Here is a 13,465-nt window from a genome sequence, read left to right as displayed (position 1 = left end):
ACTTTTTGGTTGTAAATGAGTGCTACTGGATTAAACTGAAAGTTCAACTGCAGAGAGATTTCAGAAAATATTGCTAAATAAATTGTTAGAATTTCCGTAATGTTTTTTTTAAATTTATTCCTAAAATTGTCTGTCTTGTGTATAAACCGTTAGCTCATTTAAATTGCTGCATACTCTATGTGTGCCTGTTGTCACTGTTTAATACTGACCATCTTTCTATCTTCCTGTTTACCTCACCAACGGTGGCTCATGAATGCTCCTGCAGAAAATATTATAACCTATATAAGGTTTCTCCATGTTTTTGTGTCCAGCTGCTTAGGTGTCCAGTCAGAGAACAGTGGGGACAAGTGGAGGCGGCACGAGCAGATGTCCTGCTCACATCATCCTTACCTGGATTAGTCTCCATGGTAACGTTCCACCTGAAGGAGAGCATTTATTCAGGGCAATCTGCATGTCAGCGTGCTTGTGTGTAGATATACAAATAGTCGCTAGTGTGTGTTTTTGTGTGTGTACTTGCATTTAGTCTTGCTTGCATACATGTGCAAGACTAACTATTCAAACAGCTCAGGCTCACATCTAAAACCAGCAGTAATGAAACATGTTTCACCACAATCAAAATATATATTATATAGTTAGATCATGCTTTCATTTTCTTTTTATTCTTAATTATAGCAATGTGAATGTATCAGTCTGAAAGGGTTCAATGTTGTGCTCTTTTCCCTTTATTAAACAGACAATGAAAGTTTTTTCAATAAAAGGAAACAGTAAAACTTGGCATGACAGCTTATGATATTTGAGAAATAATGTATGGCTGTTTACCCATTTTTGTCTTGAATTATGACAGAAAGGCAGATGATGCCCCTACTGGTTGTATTTAGGGTTAGAACAAGAAGCCTCTGTGATCCAAATTTTGATGTATTCATATTCATGTTTCTTCTATATGGGTGGCTACTCCCTTATGTAAATGTTTCTGGGTAACTACTTTATATTTGTTTTAATGTACAGTATATGCTTCACTGAAATTTCTGTTAGTTATTAACATGGGCTACATTAGTAAATTTGCCAATGTCATCATTAATTTGTCAGTTGCAGCTGTTACAGAATCAAACAGCTGTTTCTGTATTTGACAGCAGGTTTGAGGGATGGCAAGTGTGCACCATGTTTGCACTGTAGTACCCAGTAGACCAGATGAGTCATCTTACCAGTTAAGACACTTGGAGGGATTTGTTATTCAGCCAGATAAGGATTCAAAGTAGAACCATACAGTACTAGCTCTGTGCTGATGGACTACACTGGTCCTTACACATGCAAATCCCCACCTCCCCCAGCTGTATTTCACAGGGAAATAAGGTGCATGTGTGTGAGAGAGTGTATACTCATTGTGTCACCAAAATGGGAGAGGTTCCACCATAAACTGGAGAGACTAGTAATCCTCATGGGGATCAAAGCTCAGCTGAGACAAAATATCATTCTGAGAACCTGGTTTAGATCAGGAGTAAAGTGTAGATTGAGATTAGGATTAGCCATGAGGTCATGGAGAAGATTATGGCTATGGTTTGGGTAGACTGTCCATAGTGAAAGAAATTTATTGCATCATGTAAACATGAATAGCTGGATAAAGTTTCGTGTTTGTGTGTGCATGCTGCTGCTGATGAATAACTAATCACTCCTGTTAGATTAGGTAAAGAAACAGGAAATAAATCCACCCACAAGTACATAAACACACACACATTTGGATATACAGTAACATTTTCACAGTCATGTTTAATAGTACTTTAGAGGACCTTAAAATTTAATCATTTACATAATAACAAGTTACCATGGTGAAAGGGAGGCAGATTTAAACAGTGCATCAAGGTAAACAAAATTATACCCCACCCCATGAGTAATGCAAGAACACACACACAGACACACACATTCACACATAACATCTGTGTCTATATAAGCCTTTCCTTTCACCTGCTCATCACCTGCTCTGGGGGCAAGCAGGGTGACACACACTAATGCACACAGATGTAGAGAGAAGGACAATGAATGGGTTAACAGAGGACAAAGAGAAAGCTGTTCATACAAGTAAACAGCACACATGCCCCACAGGTGAAACACACACAGACACACAAACACTCACTGTGCATATGACCAAAGTAACCAAGAACACCACTGTATACATCATTTAGGCAAGAAAAAGAGACATTCACTCAGTAATATCCTTCGAGCTCCACACATGGCTGCATAGTTGTTGTTTCTGACGTTTTCATTTCTGGCAGCAGGAAATTGATGGTCTAAATGTTTAGTAAGCAATATAGTATATTCATGCAGGCACAATGACAATAAAATGAGCCATTAAATTTTAAGGGAACAGGTCTGTTATTTTTAGAAGACTTCATTTTAGTTAAACCACTTTATCAGCATGAATATAAAGAGATTATAAAAGTATGAAAACAGACATTATTGAACATAGTTTATGCTCTAAATGTAATGAAAATGTTCACCACTAGATGTCATTACCTCTACAGGGAACTACCTCACAGAGCTCAACATTTTTTTTCTGCCACAACTCTGGGGATACTGCTGTTACTGCCATGAAGCCATGAATGTTAGATAAAATAAACCTATTTAAACATGTAAATGTGGCAGGGTGAACACTAAAACTTCAGACTATAACTTTATTGCTCTCAGTCAAACTCATATGTCTGATAATGTATAAATATTTCACTACCAGTGTTAGTAATATTTCTAAAAGCTTAAAACAGTTCAGACGCGAACACCCCATTAAATATGATTAAATATGAGTACGAAAGCTGTCACGGAATGAAAGTGATTATTGGGACATTTAAAGCGGACATATGCTGAAAAAGATTTGATAGAATTCAAGTATTGCTCAGTAAAACTCCAATATTCTGATAGTTTTTGGTGTTTGCTGTTTTTCCATTTCAGACATTTCATTTTGTCCCTCAGCAAAAACTAACTGGCATTGTTTTCTACATCTTATAACAAAATATCTGCTATTTCATTTAGTAAAATGGTAGATCAGGGGAAAATGTGAGACATTTGTTATAGATATAAATGAGCAAAGAACTCCAAATTCCCTATATATTCCTTCATTCAGCCAACTCTTTCTAGATCCATTGGAGAAAGAGATTTGCCCTCTTGATGAAACTGCCACACACCCTGGCACTCCCTATGTGGGATGCTTGAACCAATTTTCCCACCTCTAGTTTAGGAATCAGTTTACCTACAGCAGAGAGGGAGACAGAGAGAGAGGGGGGATCAGCTCCCAGAATGTGTCTATTATCCTGCTTCACCAATCAAACTGTTGTGTCAGTGCGTTACCATTGTATAGTCCTGGGTCAGGTTGCCACTGACCATGGCTGCCATATTGATGACTAAGTCAGTTTGGGGCTCTGAGGACAATAGTGCTCTGGAGCCTCCACAAAGCACGAGGCTAATGCTCCCCTTTCAGCCGACCTGCTCAGCTGCTGAGTGTGCAAGGCTGCTGGGCAAATGGAGTGGCGCAGGTCCAGGGGGCCTGGCCCTATAAAAACGCAGCTGAGGGTCTGTTCCCTGACATTGATTATACTGGATCTGTCCCACCTCAGTACTGTCTGTAAGTATTTCAACACATTGCATCAGACTTAGCTGCAAGGAATTGCACACAGGGGGCAGCTCTGTGTACTGGGGTGGAGCCCAACAGCCACCAGGATGCTCCCATATCATGCATTTGATAGATAGACTGCTGTACATGCACTTTTGATTTGGTAGCAGTAAAAACATTGAAGCCTCTTTATGCTTTCTCTTTGAAGGAAGAGGGCTAACAGGATGTTGCCTAACTGACATGCTTGTGTTTGGCCTGTAATTATTACACAAGCACGTTTTCTGGAATTTGTAATGTTCTTTATTTCTTATGTCACAGTCTAAAAAAAGGCTAAAGACTGTTAGCATCTCTTGAATGAAATAAATGCATTAGAAGGCTTGTTAGCTTTTATGCTTTACATGTATCTAATTAGTGGTTCTCACATTCATGATACCACATGGATACAAGTAACTGAACTGAATGGATAAGACAAATCTCTGCTGAGGGAAAAAGGAAAGTCAAATGAATTAAACTTTTTCTACTTGAGCCGCCTTTTCTTTCTTTTTTTAAGAAACTAAAATACAGTACTTGCAGTAATAAGGTGAGCGCCAGGCATCTGCTTCCAGACAAAAATACTTTACTGTTTTGACGCTATGCCATCTCAAGGCTTCTTGCTGTGGTTGTCATTTGTTTCTTCACCCATTTTATGCTGAGCATTTTCTTCTTCAGAGAGTAACCCCAGAGGGAGAAGCAGCAGCCATGAACACTCAACAGATGGAGCAGATGGGCCAGTTCAAGATCACAGTCTGGGAGGAGGAGAACTTCCAGGGAAAGCGCTGTGAGTTCATGCTGGAGTGCCCGAACATCATGGAGAGAGGCTTCAACAAGATTCGCTCCATCAAGGTTGAGAATGGACCGTAAGTCAGCACTACTGGTCAACTTCTGGATTGTTTTTTTTCCTTTTCCTTCCCATGCTGGCCTCTTCGTCTCAAGCTAACTACATTTCTGACTACCCTTACCCTTTGATCTCTAGAATGCTTCACTTTCTGGATTTATTTTTCCATCTGTGTGGATTTGTCTGGTTTACTAGTGTGTGTTTTCCTTTGCATAAAGTTTACCATTGAGAAAACCAGATTTAATACAAGGATTTGTTCAAGCTGGGTAAAGGTTAAGTCTAACCTATAAAGAATGCATTTAGAAGTAGTTTTCTCATTTATTTTAATGAAAACTAAGAGCCACAGCAATATATAATAAATTCATATTAGAAACGCATCTTACTAAAATTTGATCTGCCTGAAAACGTCTGATTAAAGCAGACACGGCTCAAACACTGACTCTAATCAAAAACTAGAAAAGACACAATAACAGAAAAATATACAAATTACAACCTGCTGTTTTATTACATTGCTAGTTGGCAAGCATTGCTTGTGTGTGTGTGTATGTGTGCATGCATCCATGTGTGACCCTGTTGCGATATGAGTTGGCTGTGTGCAGCTGCCGGCTGAAAGCCAGAACGGCTGGCTGACTGACTGACTGACGATCAGATAAAGCGCCCTGGGTGCAGCAGCAACGGCAGCAGTGGTGAAGGCAGCAGCAGCAGTCCTTAATGTTTGCTTTGTGTCTCCAAGTGACAAAAGAAGCTGCATGTGCTTTATTTCATGAGGCCCCACTGTTGGTGGTGGGCTCTGTTGTTTATCATAAGATGGCAGCATAAAAGTAATTTGTTGTTCAGTATGAATTTGACTATATATCAGAGTTTCTCTGTCTTTTCTATTATTTTTCCTTTTTCTAATTGGACTTCTCTCCTCCAGTTGGGTGGGTTATGAGTACCCAGAGTTCCAGGGACAGCAGTTTATCCTGGAGAAGGGAGACTATCCTCGTTATGAGGCTTGGAGTGGAAATAGCAGCTACAGAACTGAGCACATGCTTTCCTTCAGACCTATCAAGTGCGCTGTAAGTCCTCCATTTTCTCATATGCATCACTTTTTACTTGTTAGCCTTTGTCCACCCTTCTGCGATGTTAAGCTATTCATTACCCCTGCAAATCTCCCAGAAGTGTTAAAATGGTTCAGTTCTGATCCATCCCTTCTACATGTCTTATAACATTTAATTTCCTATCTTAGTTTTGGTGATCTGGTCAAAATTTTTCTACTGTTTTTCATTTTTCTATATTTTAAAAAATCATAAGCAGGTATACAAACCCAAACATCTGCTGAATGTATAGTTATTATATAAGTACTGCACACCCTTCTTTCTACAAATGTGACTTTCCTTATCTAATAACTTAAAGGATGATCACTGACTGCATTGTTCTCCTGCAGCACCATCACTAATCTCCTCATTTTTGTGCAGAACCACAGTGACAGCAAGGTGACCATGTATGAGTGTGAGGACTTCCAGGGCCGTAAGTTTGAGCTGTGCGATGACTACCCCTCCCTACAGGCCATGGGCTGGTGCAGCAAGGAGGTGCCCTCCATCAAAGTCAACTCGGGAGCGTAAGTCTCTCAACTTCCACTCCTAATTAGTCTTTATACCTCAATGCTGCTTACAATTTTAGCAATGTAAAACATTCTAGGTCATAGCTGATATAGTTAATGAGGATGAGGATGCAGGAGGCCTGTTCACATTAGTCAGCATCGAGAGAGTCAGTTTAGGATTAGCTAAACCTTTATCAAAACTCAGGCCTACTTTCTTGCAATCAAATAAAGCAGAAAAATATGCTGAAACAATTTAAAGCTAATCTGGTGTCTCCTAAAGAGTCTGTTTTAATCACATATTTAACCCATTGACCTAACCTTGATCCAACCACCCCCTTTCTTATCTACAGCTGGGTGGCCTACCAGTTCCCAGGTTACCGTGGCTACCAGTACATCATGGAGAGAGACAGACACCAAGGCGAGTACAGAAACTACAACGAGTACAGCACCCAGGCTCACACCAACCAGGTGCAGTCCATTCGTAGGATCCAGCACTAAGCCTTCACTCTGCCTGCCTGACCCGACCTGAAAATAGAAAAAAAGAAAGAAACTTTCGCCCTTAATCACTTCTTCAACTTGAACCTTGGACAGACCGCTGTCACAGAACAGTAGATGGACTAATTCTTTCTATCACTCTGTGGCTCTGCATGTATGGATATCTAAGTACCTACTTCTACTACCATGCTAAAGCATGTTCTTGAAATAGGAAATAAAGGCTTTTCTTCAAAACTAGAGACTGTTTGTCGGTATTTTTTTTTCAACTAATTTTTTCCACCCCAGTTGAAAGAATAAAAGAAAATGACAGCTCAGAGGAACTGTAAAAGTTGGCTGTAATAGGCTATTAAACAATATGTACCTGTGGCAATGACAAAAGGTCATATGACAGATGTGCAAGCATTGCAAAGTCAGAGCCCCGTTCAGCTCTATGAACTAGGCTACCAGCAGATAGATTTTGCTTTGTATTGATCAAATACATATTCAGCCTTTGAGTGAACATACATGGAAAGCTTTGATTCTGTTAGGCTTTAGGATGTGTAATATTGTTCTTGTCAGACTGTATTCTTATTTCCAATAAACAAGAGCATGAGATTGCCTTTGTTTCTATTATTTGTTTTATAACTGTTCCATGTGCTGAAGTTTACAATAAAGTGAAGTTGTAAGACAAGCATCAGATATTTTATGATAGCTAACTATTTTAAAGCTGCTTAATTTAGATGAACAACTTATTAGAAAAGAAAATTGCACTTGTGGTTATTTTATCATATTGGTTAATTAAATGTGTTCATATGTTATTTTCTGCGCTTGGTAGAATGGCCTCAACGTAACAAAAGTGCTGCACAGCATTACAAACCAGATCAAAGTAGACTCAGAGACACAAAAGTATAACTGTACATGTCAGAACAGGCTGAAAAAGATGTTTTCGTGTTTGAATTGTTTATTTTGAAGCGGTCTTCATCAGAGACTAAAATGTTACCCACATGGGTGATTTGCTCATGCAAGCAACAATGACCTCATTACTACCTTCAAAGAATGTGTGAACTCTAGTGGTTGTGAGAACTGTGGGTAAAGTTTAAAAAATGGAGTCCATTAATTTTTTCAGTGAGTCACTAACTACAGTTAATTCAGGATCCATCACATGCTACCTGCACTAAACTCTTTTAAGTGAGTAAAACTTAGTCCAATATTGACTCTTATCTTATGTCTTGTTCTGTCCTTTTCTCTTTTACTTTCCTTGTCTTCTGCTGATTATGTCCTGTTGGGCTTCTCTGAGGAATCAGCCACTGTGCATATTCAAAACAGCCAGTGTATTGATATGCAATTGCTGACATGTGACGTGGTGCCATAAAGCAAAACGCTGCTATTAAGTCATGTTCTGGGAAAATGTTTTGATCCTTGGGAAGCTGCAGGGTGCGAAAGCCTGGAGCTGTCACACAAAAAACATTTTTTTTTTTGGGGTGACAGGTCTATGCTTCTATATTTAGACACTGGAGTTGCATGAGGTAGATGTTTAAAAGGGTGTCCTCCTCCTAAATACTGCCGCAAGAATATGTCTTTATTGGTTAGAGTTCAGGAAAGCCATTGCCAGGAAGCAAACAACAATATACACATGCCCTAAAGTACTGTAGATTCTGACCAAATGCAAATATTATGTTAGGAAAAATGTTGGTATGTTGTGTTAAGTGTAAATACACACAGAATGAAATGATTTTAAAATCTCTTAAACACATATTTTATTGCCAAAATAAACAAAATTTTATCATTTCATAGAAAACATTGCTTCATTTTTAATTTGACAGTAGAAACACTTAAAAGGTGGAACAGGGGCATCAAAAGCTGCCAATTTGGTAATTGGTGCAAATCAGAAACAACTGGAGGATAATTTGACAACTAAATAGATTATTAAGCAACAGGTCAGTAACATGGCTGAATATAAAGAGCATTTCACAGAGGCACAACCTCAGATATAAATATGGGCAGGTCAATCAATCTATGACACTTTGCTACAGGAAACTGCAGAATGTAAAATGTAAAATTATACTGACTTTTTAGATCCCGCCATATAGCGCATAACCTTATCAAACAATTCAGAGAATCAGGAGGAATCACTGTGCGCACAGGACAAGGCCCAAGATCAAAACTGGAAGCTCATGATCTTTGGGCCCTCATGCGGCATTGCATTAAAACAGGCATGATTCTCTACTGGAAATCAGTGTATGGGCTGAGCAACATTTCCACACATCACTGTCTGTGAACACAGTTTATCTTTCAGTCTAATTGATGATATTCTTTGTTATTTTGGGAACAATATATGGATTCATGAGTTATGCAAATCATTAAATTTGTTCAAATTTAAATTGTACACAGACAGCACCACCACTTTTTAGGAATTGAGGTTGTGAATTAGGTGTTAGCCACTTATTTTGAAGCTCACCTTGATCATTTAGTGATCTCAAGAAAATAAAGCTTATCTTTTGGTCACCAGTTAAAGGTGGTTTAAAAAAGGTTGATTTTTCAACACATAATAAAAAACACACTAAAATTACTTATAAAAATTAGCTTTCTGACCATGAGATAATGGAATGATTAACTTGTGATCTTGAGATAACAGCATTGCGTAGGATCGATGGGGACATGTCCCTATACCCAGCAACTCCTTGGTTGTTCCTACCATTTTTTTTTAATGGCAAGTAAGGAGGACAATTTGGCGCCCCAGGAAAGGCGGGTGAAGTGTCTTGATCAAGGAAACAATGGCAGATGACTGGGGGACAGACAGCAGAGAGTTGGCAGTTACTGCGCTCTCTCAGCATCATCACTGTTTTAAGTCCCACCTTACAAACAATTTAAACTGTTCTGATTGGCTTTGCGTTTCTGCTTTTTCTACGTGATTGGCTGTCACCGCTGTCAGTCACAGTTAAAAAGGCTAGCGCTCCTGGCTAGTGTCAGCGATGCTGTCAGTAGCGAAGAAAAGAAAGGAGGACATCAGGAGTTATTGTTGACTGAGTCAATGTACAATTTTTGGTCACAAATAAATTATTTTCTAATTGCCATTGTGTCATGAATAATGGTGATAATAGCAGCCACTAAGCCACAAAACGTGTTTCCTTATCAAGAATTAATGTGTTATTTTGCCATGTGACAGAATTAAAACTGCAGATAGTTCAGAGAGAGGAGGAGGTGCTAGGACATGTGACTTGACCTACATGATTAAAATATAATCAGTCATAATACCACACCCTGTAGTGTTTTTATGACCTTTACATAAAATTGGACAGACAAAAAAAGAGGAGTTTTTGTTTGATACAACCCCCCCCCCCCAAAAAAAAGACCATAAAAAATTCACATGGGTTGCAATTTAAAAAACGACAATAATTGTAAATAATAATGGTGAATGTTTCCCCTTACATAACAAATTATATATGCAGTTACAGTTAGTCAAAGTGATTACATAAAGATGCTCTTTTTCAAAGGGATTAGAGCTGTAAGGGTGATGGTGTGCTTTGTAACAATGGCTTATCACTTTATAATTCTACAGTAGCTGTTAATGGTCACATTTTCCTTCAAGATTTTCTATCCACTCAATTATATGATTCTGCTAATAAACGTCTACCATAAGTGCACATGCACACATGTCTTCCAGGGGCTCTGTGGATGAGTTTAATAGGAATTTTGGTCTATTCCAATATGAAAACATTCATGTATCACATTACCCTCCTGCTGCCTGTAGGCAGGAGTAAAGCCATTATGGGTTTTAACGTATATGACTGTTTGAATTGGAGGACCTTTTAGACAATTTCACTGGATTAACAGTATTTTCACACTCACGGTTTCTGGTTGTAGATTTACTTTGACAGTAATTGGTGAAGTGAAAGCCCTCTATCCCATATTGCTAGGTTGAGTCATAAAGGAGGAAATATAGATGCAATAGCAAAAACATGAAGTCTTAATGCCTTCAAAGCTGCAGAAAGAAACCATCTGAAAGAGGCCTTCAATACATTCTTCTTGCTCAAGGTCTGAACCCAAAGATTTTTTTTAAAAAGCATGGTTCATGCTCTAGTAGCTTAGTTTTTGTTAACTCTAGGATGACACCATCCTGTTTATTCTAGACACTTGCTAGGATCCTGGAGTGTGTTTACTTCCACGCACACACCTCTTATTGGTCCAGGAAATGGGATTCCACGTTGCACACCCCTGAGCCTACACCAGCTCACTGTCCCACACCCACATACAACAGGATCTTTCAATAAATATGCAACCGTGCACACACACACCTTTCTCAAATATGCATTCCTGTACAGGGTGATTAAAGCAGCTGCAGCGTGGGTCTCAGAGAAGTGACACCTGAGTAGCGTAGTACGTTACAAGCTGTGGGCACAGAGTTAGAACACAAAGGTAAGTTAAGACTTTACAGGAGAGGTTATTCCTAATAGCTTTCCTTAGTCAGACTAACAGAATTTATTGATAAATTCATCAGTTGTTTTTTGTGATTGGGTTAAGAAGCCTAAAGTTTAATGGATTGTTATATAAATAATTTTCTTAGTTTATTTCATATAAACAGACGTATACAGCTGTAGTTTTATATAAATTCTTAATTACAGTCCAGAACGATCTGCAGTTATACAACATTGTGTCTGTCTTTTATATTTTATCTTTTTTTTTGGACGGATTTCTGGCCTTCTGGTGACAATCGTCTGGACGTTTCCTGCTTACCGGTCTACCACTTCATAGTAGTCTAGCTTTCAAGGCTTGTTTTAAGTTGCCTGCGACTTGTACTTGGACACAGGCAGCTAAAGCAAGTCTTGGACGCCAGAGACACGTCTACAGGGACACTTTTAAAGCGGAGGATGAAACATAAGAACTGTTCTGGTTGATAAGCTTTGTACTGACCAGCCACAAAAAAAGTTTTTTTATTGCCTTTGTTGGTATGAATATCTTATAACTACAGTAGAGTTCTGTTCAGAAAACCAAGAAGTCACAACTTGCCCACAGAAATCTGCTTCAGTAACTTGAATTTACAGATGTTTAAAGAGTCTTTAGAAAACTTGAGAAAGTAGTCGTTATTTTTAACGTAACTTAGTTGACTCATTATTAAAATGATTCATTTTTAATGAACCGTTCTCTTTCAGTTCAACAATATAAAGAGCTGCTGATGTGATAAAAATTAAGAATGTACTTTTATCTTCTGATTTGGTATTTTTAGTCTTTTAGACACTTAAGTCTTTGTTCACGAAAAGCATAGAGGTTTTCTGTAAGTCTACTGTACTGCCACCTATTGTAAAGTTATGTTTTATTATATAAGTTGAACCGAATGCAGCTGGACAGTTATGATAAATTTAGACTTATTCCTAGACTTTAGACATTCAGTACCACAGCTATACCTGCTTTGTCTCTAGGTTGTGAAACAGGAGCACATAGGAGCAATAAAAATAAAGAAAAAAAGAAAAAAAAAAAAAGGAAAGAAAAGAAAAGGGACCTTATCACGTTATAACATAAGTTTCATTTTAAGAAACACAAAGTACTGTATGCAGATGTACTTGTGACTAGAAATATTGGAGCAAAATACATTTTTATGGAGATTATTCTCATCAAGCAAAAACATCTTAGTTCTTTTTGTCAAGGATTAATTGCTCTACTCTGATTTATAATGTCCACACAGGAATGTGGGACAGTTATGAGCAACACTGCACGTCACCGGCCTGTGAGCAGTGAGATGGTGCATGTTTATGTCTGGGTGTGTGTTGCTTCTGGTTAACATGCACTGGTTATGCCTATGGCCTAGCTTACTTCTGAAAACTAAAATTAAAATTAAATAGGTTATGTGCACTGATGGGACTATAGGAGAACTAAGTCAGACACATGAAGACTAGTCATGTCTGGTTTAAGGGTGCAATGTCAACAAAATCACAGTGTCCTCCAAGTTTCACCATTGTCCAGTTTCTCACGGTCCCAGCCTGGTATGAAGTACAACTTAATCCTATTTGATAAATTACACATTCCTCTGATGAGCCACAGTTTCCTCTTTCAAACACTGATGCAGTTTATATTCCACGGTTTTACCACAAAACACATCACGTTAAAACAATTAGTTTTTGCAATAAAACATTACAACGTGATAAGGTCCACTTTTTTATTTGGGTGACAGCTCTGCACTTCTGTACTTCATATGAAACACATGAGAAGAGGAAAAAGAAGAAGAAAGGAAAGAAGAAGAAGAAGAAGAAGAAAAAAAAAACTGCAAGTGAATCCAGCAGAGATTCACATATGTCACTGTCAGGGTGTTGTCTTTTCAGCTGCCTCATGAATTAATCATGGCGTTGGCCTTGGATTGGCTAGATTGTTTTCAGTAGAAGAAGACAAAGAAAGATTAAGAGAGAAAGAATGATAGCATACAGCAAATATTTGGCCTCTTTTCAGTGATGCCATACATGTTTCATTCAGTCTTACTAATGTCAGAACTGCTGCAGCACCAGTCATTCTTATGTGTGTTTTCCACTGTATTTTTTCTGAATAAAACGTTTGAAATGCCATGTATGTGTCAATGAATTGGAAAATGAATGCAAGTAAAGATGTGTAGATTGACCTGCATTAAGATATAGCATGAAGGCAAGAAACCCTGCATGCTTGGCCCAGATTATCCAGACTTTTGCGCAGCTGTTTAGTCGCGCACATACAGTCCTCCCGCTAAAATTAGAAGCAGTAAAATAAAGAATGAACATGTTAGCTTTAAATGGGTATCAGACGCCATGGTTTTAAAGTTACGACCTCATTACCGTCAGATTGATGCCATATAACCTTAAACCCACGAAGCGGAGGTTAGGAAGGATGAAATGTTCTTGTTTTCTCGTGCGCACTGAGGCGTGTTTTTCAAGGTAAATATTCTTTTTTCCAGCATGAAATAGGTCTTTGTTGTTTGCCG

General features: G+C 38.4%; 1 protein-coding gene across 1 annotated transcript; it reads left to right on the top strand.

Annotated features, from left to right (window-relative positions):
• Positions 1-4,062: 4,062 nt before the first annotated feature.
• On the top strand, positions 4,063-6,780 carry cryba2b (crystallin, beta A2b). Its single transcript, XM_042001978.1, has 5 exons — positions 4,063-4,175; positions 4,304-4,491; positions 5,386-5,527; positions 5,927-6,069; positions 6,402-6,780. Exons 2-5 carry the CDS (start codon positions 4,334-4,336, stop codon positions 6,547-6,549), a joined length of 591 nt encoding a protein of 196 aa, XP_041857912.1. The 5' UTR covers positions 4,063-4,175; positions 4,304-4,333; the 3' UTR covers positions 6,550-6,780.
• The last annotated feature ends 6,685 nt before the right edge of the window (positions 6,781-13,465 follow it).

This window comes from Melanotaenia boesemani, chromosome 12 (assembly GCF_017639745.1).
Source record: "Melanotaenia boesemani isolate fMelBoe1 chromosome 12, fMelBoe1.pri, whole genome shotgun sequence".
Taxonomy (NCBI): Eukaryota; Metazoa; Chordata; class Actinopteri; order Atheriniformes; family Melanotaeniidae; genus Melanotaenia; species Melanotaenia boesemani.
Note: the sequence above shows the minus strand (reverse complement) of the source record. Positions and strands in the feature narration are given on the sequence as shown.